A 25,194-nucleotide genomic window follows, 5' to 3' on the forward strand; every position below is an offset into this window, starting at 1 on the left:
TCTCCTACCCTGATCTTGTTCACCATCTAACACTCTAAATACATTCAGTGTCTGTCTTCACAACCACAAAAATGTAAGCTCTCAGATTTTTGCCTGTTTTTTTTTTCAAAGATGTTTCCCCGGGGCCTAGGACAGTGCCAGGCACGGAGTGGGTGCTCAATAAATGCTTGTTAAATCAATCAACACGTAAGTGTGATTTTTCATTACCATAATTAAAATAAGAATAACAACATACCAGAAACATTTGCCAAGTTGTTTTTTGAGCAAGGAGAGTAACCTTTTTGCGTCCTTGTGTTTTCTGGGTATTTTCGACACTGAACAATTATTCCGCAATGTTTTGCAAGGGGTTTTTATCTTGTTAAAGACTAGTGAGTTATATGCCTTAGATTACTTCAGCTGAGATCCACTCATTGGCGCCAGAAAGAGACATTCTAGAGGCCTGTGTTTATGAGCTTAAATAGCATTTAGCTATTACTAGGAAAAGCTCCCCATCATAAAAACTTTACATAACACATGCTCAGTGGTGTGATCCACTAAGTTAATGTCATCATAAAACTCCAAACTCCTCATTTTGAAGATGAAAAAATTGACACCTAAAAATATATATATATATAAAAATTGAGACCTAGAAAAGTTGTCACTTCTTCACATTCATTTAGGACATAGCTGACAACATGTACAACAGGAGCTAGCCCGAAACAAAACACGAAAACATCGCAGAATGGCCTAGCCCGTACACATACCCCGACACCGTCAAAGTCCAGATTCGGGCACTATGTGACTAAACATTCATTTTCTCCAGCTTATTTCCATTTCATTGCTCAAAGATGCTTGTGAGCAGTTGTCTCCTATTGTTTGAACATTTAAGATTCTCTTTGCATTGAGATCACCAGAATTGCAAACCATGTGATCACATTTTAGCATGCTCAAAGGCCACTGCACCATTCCAGAACCCACTAAACATTCAGTCTCTTGCTCCAGACCTTTACCTTCCCTGAGAGAGGTGCGAGGCCAGCATATTTTTACTAATTTCTTATTCTTTTCAGGGTATGGATTGTCAATTAACTCTCATGAAATGAAACAGAAGCAGCCTGAAGGGTCTAAAAATGTGTCACTTCTCTTTTTTAAAAAAAGGTAATTCTTGTGCTGAAAAATGGCACTTGTGCCATTGTTTTGTCCAAAGTGAGAAAAAAATCTAGTGTTCTATTTTTTGCTCAGAGGAAGGAGCAGCAGTTAATCCACACATGTATGCACCCTGGGACCCCAGGCAGTCATCTCTGATGTTAGAGCAGCACGCGGGCAGATACTTTCGCAAAGAGAGTCTATAAAATGAAGTTGCTATGGACCAAAACAACCATATTGATTTTTAGTACAATTCAAAACACAAGGAAACATCAGTTTTCTGAATGGCACACACTGGGAAGGGCAGGGAGAAATACAAGAGTGCAGAGAAAGAAAAGGGTAGAAGATAATTACATTAGTAAAAATCTCCGTGTTCTTTTAGGTTGTTTGTTTCTAAGTTCAAAGAACCGACAGGCTTGAGTTATGTTGAACCGTTCTTAGCTGAAAACCTATAATTGCTCATTTACTGACACTCTGCTCACAGCTGGAAGCCTGGGTCTTCAGGAAATAAAGCTATATAACCAACTGAATGTTTGAACATGCTCTTCAAAGCCCAGATAGTTATTTCTTTTTCTCAATTAATACCGCCCCTCCCTCCTCCTCTCCCTCCCCTCTCCCTGTCTGCAAATGGCAGAACTGTCCAAACCGCATTAGAAACACATTATTTACCAATACATCATTAAGTTTGCTGCAAGCAAATATTTTCCTTAGATATCCTTAATGAGACAAAAATGCCTTTCCAGCCAGAGATCTTTGGAAGGGAGGTGCAGGATCAGGAGAGACCAGACAGCACTTACCATGGCCCCCTCACTTCTTCTTTGGGCAACTTCTCGCTGCAGCCGGGCCACGGCCAACTTCTCCCTGGGGAAACAAAAGCACATGGTTAGCTGCCTATTCTTCTCAGGGTAGAGGTACACTGGCATGGCTTTGAAACATTCTTTTGAGGTCTCCAGAGGAACTCCTTCCTTGGTTTAGCTCACTTCCTCCACTAAACTTTCTATAAATATTTAAAGTCATTCGTGCATTGTTTTCATTGAGTGTCATGAAAGAGATTTTTTTTTTTGCCTTGTATTTTATAAAATCCAAATAAACCCTGAATGCTAAGTAAAAGCTTCCCTTTAAGTTCCCGAACATATATAATTTGGAAACAAATTTTCCCGTGGCTAAAATATTTCAGTGGTCCTTTCTGTGTCAACTTTGCTTATATACAATTATTTTTATTTCTTTTGTTGCTCTTCACTGATCATGAATTTTAAAAGGCAAACAGACTTGAATCTGCACCATTTTTGAAATGATAACAGAAAATCACTTACAGGGACACCTGGGTGGCTCAGTCTGTTAAGCATCTGCCTTCAACTCAGGTCATGATCCCATGATCCTGGGATAGAGTCCCGCATCAGGCTCCTTGAACAGTGGGGAGACTGCTTCTCCCTCTGCCTGCCACTCCCCCTGCTTGTGCTCTCTCTCTCTCTGACAAATACATAAAAAAAATCATTTACAGACTTGCTACCTCAAAGTACTGTGCTGAGTATTTTACCCGATCTTATATGAGCCTGACAACAACCCTATAATAGGCTTTATTATCCCCATTTATAGATTTGGAAACTGAGGCTCAGATATGCTAAGTAACATACCAAGCTCCCAGCTGGTACATATCAATTGTATTAGGATCAAACTTTAGGTTTTCCTTATTTCACAAATCCCAAATAAAAATTTTGCTTATCATTTTTTCAGGGATTAGAAAATATGTAAAATCTAAAAACATTTATTTTAGCATTCTTTATTTTACAATGGGGCCTATTTTGTATCCCTTATAATTGTAATTCTGATTTCATTTAGAAAAAAATTTAATATTCACCAAAATTTTAAGAATGCTTTGTAAAGTGACAGATACTACATTTTGGATAGCTTTTCAATGATTCTTAGGAAAAAGTTTACAGATAAAGTAGGGGTAAGTGAACCTTTCCAGTAATCTTCCAATCTTAGCATTAGGAAGGATTTTCCCCGAAATCCTTCTACGGTTATCAAGTTGTGAAACCGTTTGCGTGATATTTCATCCCTCAGCCTTCTCTCCACACAGGACCAGCTATTCAGCTATCCATAAGCAGCAAGGGAACAACTGGATTCCCAGCTGAGTGAGAGGATTTCTCCAGGCCTAACTGCTTGGGTCTTTGAAATGTCAGTGACTGCCAAGAAGGCATGTGCTTTAGTTTGGTTACAGTTAAGTCAATTTTTTAGTAGGAATAGTTCTCTTTGAATTAGTGCCTAAAGAGACATATTAGAAGGAATAAAACTAGAACCAGGAGATCCCTGAGGAGAACAAGTTTTGGGAGCCTGGGGCAGGACCCATGCATAGACCCTGTGGGAGAGGGCAACAAAGTCAAGAGAAAGAAGCCAGGAAGAGATGAAATCAAGTGCCTCATTATGAGGTGAGCAAGGCAGACATCTCTGTGTTCTCTGACCCAAGTCCTAATGAGCAGATGAAAGGAGCAAAGAATGGAAAGAGAAGGACATGACTTGACTTCTGGTTTACTATAAAAAATAAACACATGGTAGATATACGGACAAAGAAAGCAGAGAAGAACATACCCTATACTCTATGACCGAGCAATTCAACTCAGTATATATGCAACAGAAATGCATATACATGTTCAGTAAAGGACATGTACTAGAATGTTCCTAGATGCACTATTTGTTATCACCTTAAACTAAAAATGTGCACCCCATTAACAACAGAATGGGTAAACTTCTACATAATCACACACTGGGATACCAGAAAGTACTGAGAAGGAGTCATGTATACCTAACCACAACAACATATCGAATACCACAAGCATATGAAAGAATGAAAGAAGAAAACATAAAAGAGTATATAGTTTATGATTCCATTTATATAAAGTCCAGAGATAGGCAAAACTCCTATGTAGTTCAATAAGGCAAGAAAAATAAAAGACATGAATATTAAAAAAGAGAAGGTAAAACTGTCTCTATTCACAGATGACAATTTTCTAAATAGAATATACTAAGGAACCTACAAAACAACCATATAACTAATAAGCAAATTTAGCAAGTCACAGATATAAACCAATACACAAAAACCAATTGTGTTTTTACATACTAGCATCAAACAACTAGAAAATCTATTTTAAAAAATTCATTTACAATAGTGTCAAAACATAAAACACTTAGGAAATAAATTTACAAAAGATTTGTCAGACTACTACAGTGAAAACTATAAAACAACTGCTCAGAACAATTAAAGGAGACTACACACACACACACACACTCTCTCTCTCTCTCTCTCTCTCTCTGCAGATTCAGATCTCTTGAAAAGGTCTCAGGAACAATCAGCATCCTAGGACCACACTTCAAGAACTTAACCTAGAAGATCCAGAAGGAGAAATGGAAGAATGGTCTAAAAAATTTCCTGGAATCATTATTCCTGATTACTGAATCTTCAGCACAAGATTGAATATATATGCTAATAGCATGTTAATTTTTTACAAGAGCAGTTTAGCATAAAGATGACATTCCTACAAACAGAGCAAAGTTTATCTTAGCACAATCATCCTACTAAATGACGAAAGAGTCCTCACACAGCTTAAAGGTTAGGAACATCACTATTTTATCCTTAAAAGAGTTTCCCTTTATAACACTATTAGGAATTTTCACATGGTATATAGGTTCGTGTGAAATCTTATAAAATTCAATTTGAAAGAAAAATTTAATGGTTTTAGCCATTACACAGTTTTTAAGAAGGAAAATATTCTTAAGTCATGAATTTTATATTCTGCCCACACATTATATTTTAGGCATATAATGAGTGAACCAATGTGAAAGGCTCATCCTCAAAGTGGCAGCATGTAAGCCAACTGATTTGGGGAAACAGAGCAAAATAAATACGTAGAAACTGGAAACATCAGCTTGGGTTTGACCTACCATCATGTGACCCGAGATGTGCCCAATTTCAAATCGCCACGTTTGAAATGTGTGACGCACACATGAGGAATCTCGCTGTAGTCTGGGTCACAGAAAAGACAATCTTCAACCCAAGCCCTGCAACCTAGTGCTCCTTATTTATAAGCTATAAACTGGCTTATTATGTCTAGTTACTTGGGAGCTACCATGATTCAAAGTAGTTAGGCAGTGAATGAGCAGAATTCAGGAGAATAGCAAATACAACTGTCTCTTTAAAACCATGTTCTGTTATTGGTTTATATCATTTATTCAGGAAATGCAATATGCGTAATATGGAGCAGGCATGTCGAAGGCTTGCAAGTAACAGTTGGGGGCGTTTTCTGTGGTGTAGGCAGGGCAAGACCAGTACCATCTAAGTCCCACTAAGCAAAGCATCCCAATTTTGACTTATTTTATGTCGTAAGTTTCTGAATCCTATTTCGTTTGAAAAGAGAATTTCAAGGCCAAAAAAAACCAAAAAAACAAAAACAAAACGAAACACAGGAAAGAATACTTTCTTGAGGTTTAGCACTTTCTATCTCCCAAATCTTTCATATCGTTGGTATTCCATGTGTTTGCAGGGTTTTTGTTTTTAGTAGGAATTGTATTTTATTTTTGCACGAAAGAGTTGTCATTCTTGATAAAAATTAAGGAAGTGATGGAGTCATCAGATGGGTGAAACCATCTATGGTAAAAATCTCAGCATTTCTAGATGTTCCCATTTCTGGGCTCAAATTATCAACTTAATCAAAGTATTAAAAATAAATGCGTCTGCCTTTTTTTATAGTCATCTCATTTGCCCTTGGGTTCAGCAGTCCCTTGACAAACCATATCCTCAAACCCCCAAGGTCCCAATATATGTGTGAAACCGAATGGGACCAGCATCTTTTTCATGCAAATTCAGGGTTCTTAAAAACAGCTTTGTTCAAAAAATAAAGAAAGAATCCTTGACTTGCATGCTACCCAAGGCAAATTAAACATAGTCACATGCACATACACTCTTGCTCCTATTTGAGGACCTTAGCTCATCTGCTGGAAACAGACAACTGTGCTTTTGCAATGCATTACTGTTTTGTTTTGTGTTTGTAGCAAAGCCAATAGCTCATTATGAAGAGGGTATTGACTTTATGATTGCAAAACAAATGCCCGGGGATATTTTATTGAGAGTTGTGGATCCTTATTTACACGACAGGGATAAAAGAAAGATATAAAGAATATACACACAATGAAACAAAAGAGACCCACAAGCTCTCTTCTTTCAATTAAATGCAAAGAGAATTCTTCCCTCCAACAGGGATGAAACAGAACTACTTTTCTTATTCAATTTTTTACCCAAAAGGTGAATTAGTCCCAGGTTTCTGAAGTCTGTCAGCATGGTCCCAGATAATTTCAACTAAAGATAATAAACAGCAACACCAAAAGTATTTATGTAAACCTTGGATCTACACAATACCACTGAGACAAACGCAGTGTCAGCCCATGGGAAGACTGACCTCAATGAAGACAACAGGATGCAGGCGTTTGTAAAGTCCAGAAAAGACCTGCGAGGTCTGCATGGTCAGAAAAACAATCAGTAGCTTGCAGAAGAGGAATATATTCAGCCTGTGATGTGTGGAGACCACAAACTTAAGGGCACCGCAGAGCCATCTGTTGCATGAATGTCGGAGGCAGGCCTGTCTGGAGACAAATCAATGTTCTATTGCCACTCTAAGGCAGCCCAGCACACACCCTGAATGCGTGAGAATAAACCAGTGAGCAGCCCCATTCTCCACCAGGCAGATGGGACCCCCCCGAGGATACCCGGGAGGAAGAGCAGCACCAGCTCGCTGCGTAAGTGTGAAGAATTATGTCTACTCATTGTGAGTCTCATTGCCCCAAACTCCTCTATACAAACAGTGCATTAGGCACACCAAGGAAGATGTCAATACAGAAGGTACTCTGTTTTGATGTAACTGCCAGGTAATTTGTGTCATCTCTACTTGACTTTCCTAGAAAAATAAAGAATGACAGGAAATAAAATAAATTATAATAAACTATAACAAAAATAAATACAAAAAATCAAGGACAGGCATGCTCGTATATGTATTTAAAATGAAAAAAAAAAATCTGTAGGCATTTTATAAACCCAAAGATACTGTGGTATTAAAGAACCCTGTAGTACCACCCAAATACCCTAACTTCATCTTAGTTTTGGTTCTTAGGTTAAGCTCTTACATTCCAAAGTCTTTCAAGTTATTTAAATACCTCAATAGTTATGTATGATATAAGACATACATCAATCTCTTTTAATTTATTCGGAATATTCTGCTAAGTGGCCATATAATTCAATGATGATGAAAATTCTGATTCATTCAGCAAACAGAGTGAGTGAATTCACTCTGTGTCTGGCACTGTTCTGGGCCCCGGGAAATATAGATAAATAGACTGTCCCACTTTCAGAGAGCTCAGGGTCTAATAGACAGCACACCTATGCAAACCTGTGTCCTAAGATGTAATAAGCACAACAGAAGAGTACTCCATTCAAAGCTGGATTTTAACATTAAAGTTAGGTGATAATTTTATCAGAAGACTGAAATTGAACGTCCTTTAAATGGGAAGGTACAGTTTCCTATTTCTAAGATAAAGTCATTTTCTAAAGTTCATACTTCTCAGCAATAAGTCATATAGGGAAAACAGGTTTTCCTCATAAATATCTTAACTATGAAGAATCTCTGTAACAGGTTTTGATCGTGATTCCCTAAATTCCTCAAGTCTTTTTAATGCAATGGTATTAGACTTTACTGCCCCTTTGGGTCATGGTTTTATCCAGGTCCCTTCTTTTGGAGACATGTGACTGACTTACCTCGCCTCTTCCGTTTCAGTACATTGTATGACCACATCCTCAACTTAAAAAGAGAAGCATTATAGCTAACACTTAGTGAATAATTACTGTTAAGCACTACCCTCAACACTTTACATGAAACATTTCAACCTCAAACAATGCCATGACATAGGTATCATTATTATCTCTGTGGTATATATATAGCAATGATTCTCAAAATTTTTGGATTCGGAACCTCTTTATACTCTTGAAAATGATCGCCGAGGACTCCAAAGAACTTTTGCTTCTGTGGGTTCTCTTGATCAATATTTACCATATTCCCAATTAAACTGAGACTTTGAAAATACACATTAATATATTTGAAATATGGGGCACCTGGGTGGCTCAGTCGTTAAGCGTCTGCCTTCGGCTCAGGTCATGATCCCAGGGTCCTGGGATCGAGCCCCACATCGGGCTCCCTGCTCCGCGGGAAGCCTGCTTCTCCCTCTCCCACTCCCCCTGCTTATGTTCCTGCTCTCGCTGTGTCTGTCTCTATCAAATAAATAAATAAAATCTTAAAAATATATATATATATTTGAAATAAGAGTAATTCCATCACAGGTTAATGTAAACAACATTTATTTATGAATGTAACTATAGATTCCAAAACAAAAATTAGTAAGAAGAGTGGCATTGTTTCATACTTTTGTAAATGTCTTTCATATCTAGCTAACAAAAATTACGTCTGGCTTCTCCTTTCTCCTTCTATATTCAGGTTGAGTAGCTTCTGGCAAACCAGTATAGGCCCATGACCAAGGAGAGTGAAAAAAGTAACATTTTAGTCTTCTTATAAAATTAGTTTTGATTTGGGCGCCTGGGTGGCTCAGTCGGTTAAGCGACTGCCTTCGGCTCAGGTCATAATTCTGGAGTCCCGGGATCGAGTCCCGCATCGGGCTCCCTGCTCAGCGGGGAATCTGCTTCTCCCTCTGACCCTCCCCCCTCTCATGCTCTATCTCATTCTCTCTCAAATGAATAAATAAAAATTTAAAAAAAAATTAGTTTTGATTTATGGATCCCTGAAAAGGCCATAGGCCCCTTGGAGCACCGTGGTGCAGAGCTGGAGCACCATTGATGTACCTTCCACGGGGAAACTAAGGCTCAAGCAGGCCGAGAAACATGTCCATCACGCCATTGCTCTTAAAGTTAAATACCGCCATGCATGCCTTCTAAATATGCAAAATAACAGTGAATACATATTCAGTTAAAATCGCACTTGTTAGAACTTGTACCTCTGTATCCACTATCACTTGTTAGCACACCTCTACTGCTAGGGAAGTAGTCACAAATAATGCATGAAATTGTTGAGGTCTCCGGGGATGAAACACATTTCTAACCATTTTAATGCCAATCAATGCAAAAACCACTGATAGAACTTTTCTGGAATACGCTGAATTCCAAGCATTATGAACCTCCATTTCTGGCAGAGTAGAATAAAAACACTAATCAAACTCCCAACATAAACCTATGCTAAGGCATAAATTTTGTTTCTATTAGCAGCCCCCCCCCAAGCCCCCGGCATTTGTCCCTACAAAGATACCACCAAATACCTAAAAGAAATTAGATGGATGATTACTGTCATTGATACCCTGGGGCAGAGAGTCACACTTAAAATTTGGGGCAAAGGTTTCAATGAATCATCAGCCTTCACCATTTCTGAGTGGGCCCTAAGAATAAGAGCATGGTGGTGATCTAGTATGTCTGTAAGGCGAGCAGGTCAGCTCCCCCAGGAGGCCTAGGACCATTCTCTGCACACAGAGGTGTCCTGGGGAGTCACCCGCCACAGAAGCGTGACAGTATCGAGTGCCAGGTGCGTTTGTCAAGCGGGCAGATGGGGAGACCAGTGGCAGCAGTCCCTGCCTAACAGCTAAATTAATTAGCCTTTCCAAACCAGATCATTTAATTACTCATCCACTCAGATATTCAGCACGAGAAAAAAATTCGAGATACTTCTAGACATAGAACCCAGATGAAACAAACTTCTTCATGTACTTTTTCCAATACATAATGTTCATGTTGGCCCCAAAACTTTAAAACACAAAAATTTACCCTCTTATTACATACTTTAAGGGATTTTATTCACATCCACAGTGCACACAAGTCAATAAGTTGAGAGTACGGGGGCGCCTGGGTGGCTCAGCCGTTCAGCGTCTGCCTTCGGCTCAGGTCATGATCCCAGGGTCCTGGGATCGAGCCCCGCATCGGGCTCCCTGCCCGGCGGGAAGCCTGCTTCTCCCTCTCCCACTCCCCCTGCTTGTGTTCCCTCTCTAGCTGTCTCTCTCCCTCTGTCAAATAAATTAAAAAAATCTTAAAAAAAAAAAAAAATAAGTTGAGAGTACGTTCTAAATTGGTGATGTTCATGTGATTTTGTGCAGCAATAACTAAGAGGGAGCAGGACTCAACATGGCCAAAATGCACACCCCCTTAATTCTGGGAGAGAGCAGGAGTTGAATAAAATTCTGTGCTGATTAAGGACTTCCCTCGCGCCCCCCCAAATAATAAACACAGAGAGACTTAAAAGAGACTTTAAAAGAGACTTTTTAAAGAAGTTGGTATATTGAAATACAGAGATCATTAGTAAAAGCAAACTCTAATTTTAGCTACCTGCCTTTCTGAAGGTCTTTCATCCATGTGGTTCTCCTTATCGAGCTTTCTGGAGCTTCTACAATTTTTTTCTAAATTCTAGTACACTAAATGTCATGTCATGGAAGTGTTCTCGAGATTGTTCTACCCTGAATGCTCTTCCACTTGCAAAAATGATGTCTCAAATTGCACTTGCATTTCCTGATTCAGAGATTCATCCATAGAGAGTCCCTCTTGCTGCCTAAAGCAATTGCCTGATTCACTGTTTCTCTCCCCTAATGGGCTCTAAGACTCAGAGGACTGGGACTTTATGGTCTTCCTGTATCTAAGGCACACACACACCCTCAATGAATGAAGGATCATGCTTCAGAGCAAAGATGGCCTCACTGACTTGAGGCAACATCACAGGCGGCCTCTCCCCATATTAAGTATCAGAAGTTAGTCCCATGCCCAGAGCTTAACAGAATGGGCCAATAAAACCACACAAGCTACCTGCAATCCTTACCACTACCATCATGAATGAAGCATTCTGCATTTTTTAGATGTACCAACTAATATTGTTAGTAAATAAATATACCAATGAAGGAATGAACTTGTATTTCTGGGTTTTCTCCTTTTTATTTTTACTTGAAACTGTCAGCTCTCACCAGAATAATACATGCTTTCATCACAACACTGTTGATACATGCAGGCTCTACTGACTTATTTCATGCAATACTGAGTTAAAGCAACCTTATTATCTTCTCCTCTCTATCCCAAAGCTCCCCTACCTGATGTGTTTCTGAAATACATATTAGAGCATACCACCCCCCAAGTTTAAGATGAATTTCTAATCTTAACTTCTGCAATAACTTATTTTTTGAGCTGAGCAGGGAGCCTGATGCAGGGCTTGATCCCAGGACCCTGGGAGCATGACCTTAGCCGAAGGCAGATGCTTAACAACTGAGCCACCCAGGCACCCCAAGCCACTCATTTTCTTAAACTTAACTTTCACTTCTGAAGAAACCTAGATTTCAGAATGAGGATTCCTTATATTTCCATGCCTTTTTAAGGAACTTGGAATTCCCCATGTTTTCATGCACTACCCCCATATTTCCTCCCTTAGTATTAAAATTCCACTATTCTAGGTCAGTATTATATCTGGCACATAAGAAAAACTCTGTAAAACAACGGAATTGTATTAATAATGTGTGATTTTTTCCCATCAATTTTGGTCACATTCCAAAGTGATGGGCTATATGTAGTTTAATACAGAAAGGCAATGGTCTATACGTATTTTAATACGGAAAGGAAATTCTTAGGGAAAAGAAAAGACATGCTAATCACCTCCTAGGGAGCCTTCCATACCTGTCGGTGTGTGCAACAATAGCCCTTATGTGACAATTAATTTCATTTCCATGGCTTTCAATTTTTAATGGCCCTGAAATTACATTCTGTCTCTATTTTCATGAAGGTCCCAAGATAGGTAGGATCTGTGATTAGACTTAAGCCACCTGTCTAGACTTAGAAGAATGAGGCTTGTAGGTTCCTAAGAGAAGAGGCTGAAAGACGTAATGCAGGAAAACCTGGTAGACTATCATACAACCGAGTGCATACCTAAAATCTCCTTCTTTCATTTATGGAATGAGTTATACACACAAGACGAGTTCTGCTGAACAAAAGGGTGGCTTTTACAATAGACTGGCAATGCCATCAATTCATTCCACAAATACTATGCCGTCTGCTATGTTGGAAGCACTTTGTTAGGCTCTATGGACGACACAATGATGAGGGAGCTTAACTGCTGCAGTCAAAGAATATTCTGTGTCTATATCCAGTGTTACAGATTGAATTGTGTCTCCCAAAACTTTTACGTAGAAGTCCTACTCCTAGTAACTTAGAATGTAACCTTATTTGGAGGTGGTCAAGTTAACATAAGGTCATTAGAGTGGGCCCTAATCCAGTATGGCTGGAATCCTTAAAGGGACAGATTTGAAGATAGACAAATGGGAAGAACACTATGTGGGATGGATGCAGAGACTGGGATGATGTGTCTACAAGCCAAGGGATGCCAAAGATTGCCAGCAAGTCACCAGAAGCTAGGGGAGAGGCCTGGGACAGATTCTCCGTCACAGCCCTGAGAAGCAAGCAACCCATCAACACCCTGATTTTAACTTCCAGGCTCCAGAACTGAGAGATGGTAAATTTCTGTTGTTTAAGCCCCCGACTGTGTGGTACTTTGCTAAGGCAGCCCTAGCAAAAAATAAAATAAAATCTATCAACTATATATGTTTGAACAGAATACACCTCTACAGATACACAGATATATAAATAATCTGGAAAATACAATGGGCGCTCCAAGCGAAGTGTAATATATTTTCAGCGGAAGGAGTGTTTACTTCTGACCAGAAAAAAAAATGGAAGTCTTTATAGAGGAAGTGGTAGTCACATTTCACACAAGTTAAGAGCCATAAAAAGTCAGAAGCCAAACACAGGAATTTATGACTATAGAACTATAAACTATTGACTGCAGAATTGTGTTTTTTTTTAATCTAAGACACTCACTTCTTTTACATGCCATTTCTTAAGAGAGTTCAAGACAACTATATGAAAGATTCAAATGGTATACCTCATACCTAAACCTTCACAGGTATACATTCTCTTAACCAGAAAAACATTTTTAGTATTTTCATCTCCATACTCTTTTTACTCACTCTACTGTGATGTCCAGTATAAGATAAAGGTGCTATCTTGGTGCTCTATTACAAGAATATTGACTTGCTTGGTTTTCTAGACTGGGAATAGTTTGCAAATGCACTAACTCACTCTCTGGCTGCCACCCCCATTACAAGGATGTGCACTAGTCACTTGCAGGTGTGAGTTAGGTGACCTTTGGTCCTGGAACTGGTCTGTCTAGAGACAGAACCATAACCAGGCCCTCATTAGGTCAGGTCTTCACCCAACTGAACCATGATCAAGCCTTGGGAGAACTATAAATTGTCTGATTTTTATAAACTATTCAACTTAATAACCTTCCCCCCCCCTCCAAAGGATTCAGTATTTTTTGCTGCTTTAATCATTTGCCAAATCATTTGAGTTAATAATCTATCAGAACCAAGCTCACCTACTCTCCTTGAAGAATTCTTTTCACTATTGAGCTTCATAGCCTGATTAGATCTTCTTTTCTAATCTTTTCATATAAATTGTATGTATTTGATTTCTCCTGCCTGCAAGTAACAGAAATAAACTCTAGCCAGAATAAGAAAGATGAAGCATTTGATTGAGCAGATTATGATACTTCAGGAGAAACTAAACCACCAAACCGTATGAAGGGCAAGAACCAGGGTACCTCCAGGGGTCTCTTCAGTAAGAAGTCATAGACCTTCTCACTAGATGCTCCCATGATGCCCTGGCCTAGCTCTCAGGACTTCTGGTTTCTATTTCCCAACACTTTCACATTTTAAACTCCCTGAACTAAGATCCTGATTGATATGGTTTGAGTGAGGCACACACTCTAGATTGATGAGCTTTTGGGCTGGGGTCAGGGTTATATAGTGCTAGCTTAGACATGCTCCTTCTCCCCATTTTAGACTGGCAACTAATGTCAGAGAAGTAAACAATTATTAGTGTCTGCCATATGGGTTGGGCATTTGTACTGTGTATGTGTTGTCTTTCCTTTGGAAAATGCTTTCAATATACTCCTAATTAATCCTTTCTTGGATCTGTAGCAAAAAAAAACAACCAGATATCTTTTTTTTTTTTTAAATTTTTTTAAATCATTTTTTTAAATGTTTTATTTATTTATTCATGAGAGTCAGAGAGAGAGAGAGAGAGAGAGGGGCAGAGGCAGAGGGAGAAGCAGGCTCCCCGCCTAGCAGGGAGCCCGATGCGGGACTCGATCCCAGGACCCTGGGATCATGACCTGAGCCGAAGGCAGACGCTTAACCATCTGAGCCACCCAGGCGCCCCTTATATTTTTAATTTAATAATTTTTACATTCATTCCAACTGGACTATCTCCATTTGAGATTTTTCTGTTAAAATACCTAGCTGGAATTAAGCCTATATCTTGCTTTCTTCATATTGTCTTGACCCATCCACTATCATTGTGACTTAAAAATTTACATTGAGCTTTCTCGTCATTTCTTTCTTCTAGAATATATAATTAGTCTTTAGTCTATATATTGCTTTCTGGATTTTGTCCCACTGTCTCCATTCTCGGTGTAACTCAAATTATATGGAGCATACTCCTAGAAATGTTATCAACTATCAATCATGTATACATTCCCACAACATGTGGAATGTCAGAACCAGAGTACACTCTCAGGAGACACAAACTAATCAGGAAATAGCCCCTGTTCTATTTCCTATGCTTCACACCATCACCAGTAAGACTGTTCAAATTACCAACAATAAGATTTTATTTTATTTTATTTTTTAAAGATTTTATTTAATTATTTGACAGAGAAAGACACAGTGAAAGAGGGGACACAAGCAGAGGGAGTGGAGAGGGAGAAGCAGGCTCCCCGTGTGGGGAGCCTGATGAGGGACTCGATCCCAGGACCCCGGGGATCATGACTTGAGCCGAAGGACTGAGCCACCCAGGCGCCCACCAACAATAAGATTTTAAAAGACACAGACAATTTTAAGGGTTGTCAATTTAGAAAATCTAGAGAATAAAAGAGAAACTCATATTCTTTGTAAATAGACAATCTAATCATGGCTAAATATGTATAGTATTCAGTTAGTATCTGAGCTGACCAGTAGCTACAAATCAACAAAAAATTCAACAACGGAAAACTTTAGAGGGAAAAGGAAGACAAAGATAAGAAAACAAAGTCTAATGTCTAAGAGATAAGAAATGAATGGGAACCAATCTGTGAAATAATTTCATATATGTTACACCAGGTAAGAACCTAATGGGGAAGAAGGATATTCTTAGATTTAAGACCATCTAGGATACTCTAAACAAAGATAAAAGTGTTTTTAGAAAACAGGAAAGCAACAGGTATGCCAATGGCAGCAACGTTTTGAAGAATAATAATAGCACAACTACTGGGTAGAAAGATTCTGTCAAAATAGGTTATTGTAAACTTTCTGTTTATATGTAAAGAAACATTAAGTAAGCATTTATAATTATCATCTGTTTTAATGACACAGTAAGAGAAAAAATTTAAAACACGAGAGGGGAAATGTAAGTGGTAAGTAGTTCAGGGAGACAAAAAGAAGCCACTTTCTGAAGGAGGAAAGACACCCACTGTCCCTGAAGGCAGATGTTGGTTGAAATGGTAAGCACTATTCTTTGAACATATTTTGGTGACTTTTAAGATAGAGGAGAATAAGAGTGATGAGGACAATAATACTTGCATAGTGATTATACTCCAAGCACTTTATAGTTCGTTATTAACTCACTTAATCTTCACCCTCACCACAAGGTATGCACTATTATCATCCCTGTTTTACATATGAAGAAAATAAAGCACAGAGAAATTAGGTATCTTCCCCAAGATCTCAGAGTTAGTAAGTGATGATGTCAGGATCTGGACACTGGCACTCTTGGCTTCAAAGTCCCCATTCTTAACCTTAATCTTATGCTGTCCATGTGATTCTAGCTGGACTTAAGAGTTTTTACATTGTACGTAGCTGTTCAGAAATATGGTCACTAAAAATATCTTTATGAATTTCATAAAAGCTCTCAAAATTTATTTTAATTCCCCTTGGGAGACAGGTAACTAAAGAGGCAGAATGGAGCTGTGTTTAACAGAACAGACTCCGGAGCCAGGCTGCATGGGTTCTGAATCCCTGATCTTCCACTTACCCACTCACTGACCTAGGGGAACTTATTCACCCTTTCCGTTACCATGCATGCATGATTATCTACAAGCATGCACTGCCCCTTTTCTGTAGGAGGACCTGACTCCCCTACCACACTGATATGGCTTGGCATAGGACTTGCTTTGGCCAATGAAATGTGAATGGAAAAAACATGTTTAACTTCTGGGCAGGAACTGGGCAAGAGCCAGGACAAGATGTGCCACGTTCTCTCCTCTCATTATAATCAGCAATGGCCTGGGTCCTGAGGTGAGGTTGCCTTGGGGCAGAGCCACAGACCTACCTTGCAGAGTAAGAAATATGCCTTTGTTGTTGTAACTCACTAGGATTCAGGGGTTGTTTGTGACTAAGACATAACTATCTCTCTTGACTCATACGCTCTCTGTGCCTCAATGTCCTAGTTGTTTCTAGGGTTGTTGCAGGAATTAAATGACTTAGTTTTATGAAGTATGTGGAACAGTGGCTGGCACGTGATAAGCACCATGGAAGTGTTAATCCTTACAGTTATTTTATCTGTAAGTGGCAGGAGAGAAGTATTAGTGAGCCAGATACTCACCTGAAAAGAATACAGAGAACAGACTTCCAAAGGAAACCTCCCCAATACTAATCCAATCAAATGCTTTTCTTGTTCTCAAATCCTTTCAACAGAGTTCTCACATCATACTGGTTGCCCTTTGGGCTTTCTGAAAACTTCATCTCTTCAGTGCTCCCTCATCAACCCAGTAATCTCATTTATTTGTTGACAATTCAGGGCTTTAGTATTGCTGACCCAGTCTCCAGACACTTTTTCCTTCTACAAAATTCAGTTTCTTTGGCCATGAAGATATTCCTCCTCCATTTTCCTCAGCTATCTTTCTGGAAACAGAGTTGTACACCAGTTTTCTCACCTGTGGAACTCAATTTTAGTGAGGTAATAATAGCTGTTACCTCTGTTTCTAAGGGTGGAGGATTAGGTAACTTTAACAAGTTTCTTTGTTTCATGAGTTTACACATGAGCTTTCATTTGCTAATGTGTAAATTTTTAGGGCAAAACTCTTGCCAATTAATGTTCCACACAACTTGCTTTCAGGGGACACTGCTGCTAACCACTCTGGATGTTTTAACAAGCAGATATTGAGACCTCTTATGCCCAAGAGGAAGATACTATGAGTCTCCCTCTAATCCATCCTAGAAATGAGACTATGAAAATAGGGGCCCAAAGGAGAGATCTTTGATAACATTACCCTCATTTTATTTTATTTTTTTTTAAGATTTTATTTATTTATTTGAGAGAGAGAGAATGAGAGACGGAGAGCACGAGAGGGAAGAGGGCAGAGGGGGAAGCAGACCCCCCACCGAGCAGGGAGCCCGATGCGGGACTCGATCCCGGGACTCCGGGATCATGACCTGAGCCGAAGGCAGTCGCTTAACCAACTGAGCCACCCAGGCGCCCAATATTACCCTCATTTTAAAGATGGGAAGATGGAGACTCAAAGAAGTTGAACGTGTCTTTGAGAAAAATAAGTCAGTTGAAGAGCAAAACCTAGATAGAAATTATCTATAGGAGCCAAGCTACTGCTATTTCCAGGGCTGATTGTGTTCAAAAGAAAAAACAATGGGAAACATGACTATATCTGGATACAATGAGACTGAGCATTTTAACTGAGTTTTAATCTGACCTATTCACAAAAGCCAAAGAGGTTACTGAGAAAGATACAATAACATTAGTCCCATTTTACTAAGCTCACATGTAAATCAGGCTGGTACGACTGAGTCAATATCATGGCTAAACTAAACTGAGATATAGAACAGAGACCAGGTTATTCATTGCATCAGAATGTTTTATTTGGCAGCTACTTACTACATAAATAACTCACCAGCTATTTTCTCTGAAACAGTAATGATTAGAATGGCTATCCTACCTAACCAAAAAATCTGAAATAGGCAATAACAAAATCAATCTTCAGAAAATAAATACTGAAGGCAGCTGTAGCTGCCTTTGACTGTTATTGGAGGCAAATAAAACCCAGTTATTTCTAGGACTCATCACTTTAATGATTTCTAAATTTACTTCTCTAAAAGAAATGTACTAGAGATTAATAAATTTTACATGAAAACAAATAGAATGTGTAAATTGCTAAGGGGTTTGCTCCCTTTACTTTCATTCTAGCCATTTTCCCCAAACCAAGAAGAAGAACATTCCCTAAAGCTTTGCGTGGTTTTTCGCAAAATCATCTCTCATATAACTAAACAGATGAAGAAAGGATGTACTTTTTTAGTGGGTAATGATAAAGCTGAGATTTATAGCTAAAAACATTCTTGATCACAATAGCTTTTTTTTTTTTTTCCTTTTTCTTTTTCCCCTCCATTCTCTGGCTAAGTTCTCATGTCTAAAAGACAAAAGAGAAAGCAAAACAAAGAGAAAAGGATTCTGTAGGCACCCATATACAAGAAAGTTACAATAGTCGAAAGTCACAATAAAAACAGATTGTCATAGATGGGAATTCCATTAAAGAAGGACAATATATCTGCTTTGGAGAAGGGCTCAATCCATTTAAAAAAAAAAAAATTACTGATAGACAAAGTCCAGAGCTGAAACACAGTTGTAGGATCAAAGGCAAAATAACTGGCAATGTCCTAGTTAGCTCAAAAGAAGAGCAAACCAAGCAACAAACAGACCCTCTTGCAAAAGGGGAATGTCTTTAGTACAATACAATAAGACTGCTGTATGTGACACCTTGATAAATTAAAGAAACAGAAACACTGTCACAAAAAGAAAAGGAAGAAAGGAAGGAAATTCACAAACAGTGCCCACAAAAGATGGATAAGAAAGTTTTAAGAGAATGCATGCATTGATTAAAGGCAAGCAAGGAAAACAAGATAGCTGCTCCATCTAGCTAACCCCCCACTGCACATGCCTATTGTATTGTTTCCTTTGGCACTGAGTACAAGGCTTCATCCTATGTCTAATAATGCTATTATTTATAAAATAGAAGAAAAACATCCTGATAAGAATATACCTCAATAGGAAAAAACTTCCTATATAATCTGAGTGTACAGATGAGAAATAAATGCTTTTTTCAAAGTAATAACAATTACAAAGCAACTAGGGAACAAGATAAGCACTTGCAGAAGGAGCCACACTGAATCTATTCAGCCAACCAGCTTTTCTGTTATGTGAATCCAAGAATGGATCACTGTTGCTCACTGGGAAAACCTGCAGTGCTGTAAAAATCAGCAATGTCAGTATACGGTCAGGGGAGGGAAAAAAGAAAAGAAGAAAGTTTAGAAAGAAACAGAGGGAAGGCTGAGAATACAACTCCTTGTAATTCTTCATTCAACATTATATTCATTGACCTATTCCATGTAAGTCAACATGGAAGACACAGGATTTTGAACAGTACACATATACACAATGGCTCCTGCCCTCCAAAAGCTACAACTTGCAAAATAACTGCTTTGGGTCCATAATCTTACCAATGCCTGTTTCTTGCAAGTATAAACCGAATGTTCAACTGTGTATGTGAAGTTATTTTCATATTCTGGCCAGCATCCTCATATTAATATTATTTTACTGATACAGCACATTATATTGAAATAAAAAAAATCAAAACAGAGTGAATAGTTTTACAAGTCCAATTTTATAAACAATCTGTTGACTATGGGTGTTTCCTACTTCATAACTTTACATACACAATATGTACACATAACTATATTTAAATATCAACAATTTTACCCACCAAGTGCAATCTGATCAGTTATTTCAAAGCCTACGTTGATCATCTGCTAGAGGTGAGAAAGAATAAAAAAAACACACAACACAATTAGCTAGTACTTACTGAGCCATTCATATGTGGCACCTATTGTTCTCTATGATCCTACATGTATTCTTACTGAATCCACACAAATCTCTCCAAATCTCTCCTTTTTACAGATTAGTAATCACACCTTCTAAATGAACACCCTACACTTTAAACCACTGTACAACATTCCTTCTAACCACACACCTACAGAGCAGATTTCTGTGGTACTTGAGTAGTTGCTGGCTATGAATGGCTTGTACTCTGCTTTTGAAACCACGATCAAACTAAGGATGATTCCGGCAATGATTCCCCAGCAAGGTCTATGGCAGGGAGGGCCACACAAGACCAGGACCTCTGAGCAGACCCACACCCCAAGGTATGTAGCACTCATCATGAGGGCTCAGAGTACGAAATTCAGGCATGCAGCTCAGAGAAGCACATTCTGACAGGCTATGGGCAAAAGCCCAGATTTAGAAGTCCAGAATGTCATGAAAGGCAGGGTCCTATGAAGGGATTTCAAGGCTGGCGGTCAGCTGAAGGTGTACGGTTCAAGAAGAGAACAATTTCTGCCACGTATGATGGCAAACAGCTAGATAAATTGAAGAATGTGGCAGAATTTCAAGGCATTCACATAGAATGAGACATATCTGCAACAAGGTTGATTTGAACACACACCTAGGTGCTTTTAAGTTTACTTCTCAAAAAAAATCATAATCTTTAAATTAAAAGTATGAGTTCACTATTATTCTGTTCAAACCGTGACATCATTAGTTTTCCGGACTCTGATGTGTCTGTTTTGAAAAATGGCAGGTTTAGATCTCTACAACACTGATAAATCCATGAAGAATGGGCCAGCTTTAGGAACATTAATTCTGGTACTGACCATTGTGTATTCTTTTAAACATTGCTCATATCTGGAGAAGTCTGTTAGGAACAAAATTTAAGATAGCTTGTAGTTTTGTTGACTTATCTTCTACTTTTGACTCTCAGCTCTTGAGCTCAGAGTGAATGAATGAGCTCAACTCTGTGGATTCATTCTAATTTCAGAGAGAGAGGCAACAGAAGGCTTGAGATCAAATTTTACTTTTAATATAACTTTTTGTTAAAGATTTTATTTATTTGAGAGAGAGAGCAAGAGAGAGAGAGCATGAGCGCAGGGCGAGGAGCAGAGGGAGAAGCAGACTCCCTGCTGAGCAGGGAGCCTGCTGCGGGGCTCTATCCCAGGACCCTGAGATCATGACCTGGGCCTAATGCAGAAGCTTAACTGACTGAGCCACCCAGGTGCTCCTAAATTTTACTTTTAAAATATCTAATGTTTTAAAGATTGGCTTTGCTTTTTAGAAGAACTGAATATATTAATGGAAAAACTAAGGGATAAACATATTTAGATAAAATATGCAATTAATTATTAAGTGAACAATTATATGAGTATAGACATACATCTAGAGAGATGGACTATGCCTTACTCAGTGTGGTGCTCAGTCCCCATTAGCCCTCGGTAGATGCTTGCTGCACTGAAATTACTTAACATCCGAGTCCCAGATTCCTTATCTTCAAACTTGGGTAACAATGTATTCATTCCTCATTATTTACACATTACACATTTGCAAATTTGCCTACTCAATAAAATTTATTTGCAGCCTCCAAATCAATACTTGCAGCATTTCACGATCATTTGCAGAAATGAACAGACCAACAAAAAATCTGAATCACCAACCTGCACGTTCCCAGGGGAGGTTGAACAACGTGACACTCTGCAGCTTTCGTAATAGTAAACAAGTGTCATTTTCATTATTTATTTAGTGCCATATTTTTTGTGCTTTTGGGTTTTTTGTTGGTATTTTGCTTTTTGAAATGGCCCCCAAATGTATGAGGAAATGCTATTTATAGTTCCTAAGTACAAATAGACTTTGATGTGTCTTACAGATAAAATACATGTGTTAGATTAGCTTCATTCCAGTATTAGTTACAGTGCAGTCGACCATGAGTTCAATGTTAACAATATATATTACATAAGGGTCTTTACACAGAAACACACAAAGAACACATATGAAGTTATGTATTACTCCATTGATCAAAATGTTATGATCAGAGGCTCATAGGCACCTAACTGTGTAATTCTTCTAGGAGCAGCACTTCAACATTCGATAATTCAGTGTCTGCGGCAACTTTATAGAACATAACTACTACGAGTGAGGAGAATAAACTGTACTTGCTCCACCAATTGTCTTTAGGTCTTTTCCCGGACCTAATGTAGGGTCTAGTGAATAATCTAGTGAAGTGACCAGCACGGGTAGGCACTCAAGGAATTTTATCTACCAAAAAACAAAACAATCATCTTAGGTGTCTGCAAACAACACAATTGAAACTAGCAAATTCAGATTCACTATATTTCATTGAAGAGAATATAAAAAATGAAATTGTATTTTAATGTATCACTGAAGGCAACACATTAGAAGAGGAAAATATGAAGATATTTATAATAAGTCAAAGGCATCTGAGGTCTAGATTGGGATAATGTTGTCAGAAAATATGCTATCAACTCTGCTAATTAGAAAATCATGGTCTCTTATGTATAAACCCTTCAAACAAATCCAATTAAAATGGCAATTCAAACGTGAGCATATCAGTGACAAGTTTATTGCCTATACAGGTTTCAATTATGAAGCTGTTCTGATAGTAACAAACACAGGGTTTGAACATACAGCACATGTAAGAGCAGAAACTTGCCACTGAGAAATACTCCTATTTGATGAAACTAGAGAATTTACTCAGAAAACATTAGTGTATCACTTAGTAAAAAAAAAAAAAAATTGCACCTGATTAATTTTGACAAATTATGATATTCCAAAACACTGGTAGGTGTGTGTGTGTGTGTATGTGTGTGTATAAAAGTGTAACCAAGAAACTCTCAGTAGAGATAGGACCACTTTAATTCAGATTTCACTAATTCAGAATCAAGAGTCAGGCAGGTATTTTAACCAAATTAGATGGATAAAGGAATAATAAAATTACATTAAAGGAGGCTAAACTTTTAAAACACAGTATTAAGAATTGGAAAAAAAAAAGTCAAGATTATGAAAGCATCTATTTACATATAACTTATTTATTCAATCAATATGCATTAATTCCCCACAAATTTATTGAGTCCCGCTCTGGGTCAGCCATCAGATATTCCCCGGAGAACATGGCACACGCAGAACAGCTTTGCTGAAGCTCACAAGCAAGTAGGTGAGACAGACTTGTCAACAAATGAATTGCAAGGTGATAAATACAACTGAAGATATAAGTGCAAAGAAAGAAAATTGCTACTGGGCTGAGGCTGGTACTTTGACAAGAACCTTTAAAAAGGTGCCACGTGTCCACATTAAAGTAAGCCTTCTCCAGGGGCCACTTTATCAGCTCAGGTCTAGTGAATGGAAATACCAGAAAAATAACACATTTCCATAGTGGCAGGAGGGAGACCTCACTAAAGCATACCAGTTTGGACCTCTCCCCTCTCACTCTTAGGTCACTTTTGCCATCCAAACCACAGCTAAGTAACGAAGTTACTAAACCAGAGGATGAAGGCTTCGGATCCTGCCCATGGTGCTGCTGGTGGGCAGATACCATGGAAGAAAGCACCAATACATTTATTAGCTAATCATAATTTGTTTATGCCTCAAGCGCATAAACCAGAGGATGAAGGCTTCGGATCCTGCCCATGGTGCTGCTGGTGGGCAGATACCATGGAAGAAAGCACCAATACCCTTGCCAGCAAAAACTTGTCATGTACTCTCCTTCAGGAAAGAATTCAATTTCCGTTACCTTGAGGTTAGTTGACTTAGTCAAAAGATAGGAAGTTTACTCACTTTAGTCTCCCTGTGAAAAATGACACTTTAGGGGCGCCTGGGTGGTTCAGTTGGTTAAGCATCTGCCTTCAGCTCAGGTCATGATCCTGGGGTCCTCGGATCGAGCCCCAAGTTGGGCTCCCTGCTCAGCAGGGAGTCTGCTTCTCCCTCTCCCTCTGCAGCTCCCCCTGATTTCTCTCTCTCTCCCTCAAATAAATAAAACCTTAAAAAAATAGAAAAATGACACTTAAATTTTATTAGCACCTATTTTATCCCTTTCTCCTCTCCCTCTGTTTTTAATATAATATGTCTGTGATTTTATATCCTTTCCCAGGCTTAGGATCTGAACAGTTTATGTTCAGATTTGTTGAAAGAACTCAGTCCCCCAACTAGGTCCCTGCACACTAACTGTCAAGAGCCAAGAGCGGAGGAGGTCTTGCTGCTGAGCCTGAGGCACCTCTCTGCCCACCCTGACTAACTGGGCTGTTTTTAAAGTGACCTAAACAGTCGGTTCCTCATCAGGCTTCTTTCCTTTGTGCCCATTAGTAAGGGCCCCTACTCTAGGCACTAGGGAGATGCCAATGGGAACCAAAAAGAAGGCAAAGGCTCGGACATCTATAAGAATTTTGGATATAAGGCACATGGCAAAGAATTTGATCAGGACATCAAATAATGAGTGGAAAAAGAAGGCAAAAAAGTTCAACAATTTAAATGTAAATTGCATAAATTGCATTGATATAACTTTCAAATAACGCTAATTCACTCCCATATAGATTTAAAGCAAAGCTATTTATGTATTTTTATGGTTTATGTATATATAGCTTAATGTATTTTTGTATATATTCACATACATACATATATTTACATATGTTATGTATTTATTACATATTTGTGAATAGTTACATATATAGCACTTTACATATTTAGGTATATATAACACCAATATTTATATTAGTCTTTATGTACATACAACACTATGTGCATGTGACACTGTGTGTATATGTACCACTAATACTAAACTATATATGATACACACATATATGTGTGTATATGTATGACTACTATTCACCCAAATCCATTTCTTCTTCTTCTAGGCACAGAGATAAACTACATTTCCTTGCCTCCTTTGCAGTTGTGATTCCAGTCAATGAACTCTGAGTGCAGTGATTTGTGCTACCCATAGATTTGACCCATAGTAACCTTTTTCAGATGGTTCCAAGCAGTTTCCGTTTTTGGCATACTGGGATGGAGGG

The 25,194-nt window shown here is 38.6% G+C and overlaps 1 protein-coding gene across 1 annotated transcript in view; it reads right to left on the reverse strand.

The window, feature by feature from the left end:
* NCKAP5 (NCK associated protein 5) overlaps positions 1 to 25,194 on the reverse strand; it is a 792,873-nt gene that overhangs the window by 483,699 nt on the left and 283,980 nt on the right. Inside the window, exon 3 of the mRNA XM_044913605.1 lies at positions 1,920 to 1,983. Coding sequence (XP_044769540.1) covers positions 1,920 to 1,983 — 64 coding nt within the window. The remainder of the gene's footprint in view (positions 1 to 1,919; positions 1,984 to 25,194) is intronic.

Source organism: Neomonachus schauinslandi, chromosome 3, assembly GCF_002201575.2.
Source record: "Neomonachus schauinslandi chromosome 3, ASM220157v2, whole genome shotgun sequence".
Lineage (NCBI taxonomy): Eukaryota > Metazoa > Chordata > Mammalia > Carnivora > Phocidae > Neomonachus > Neomonachus schauinslandi.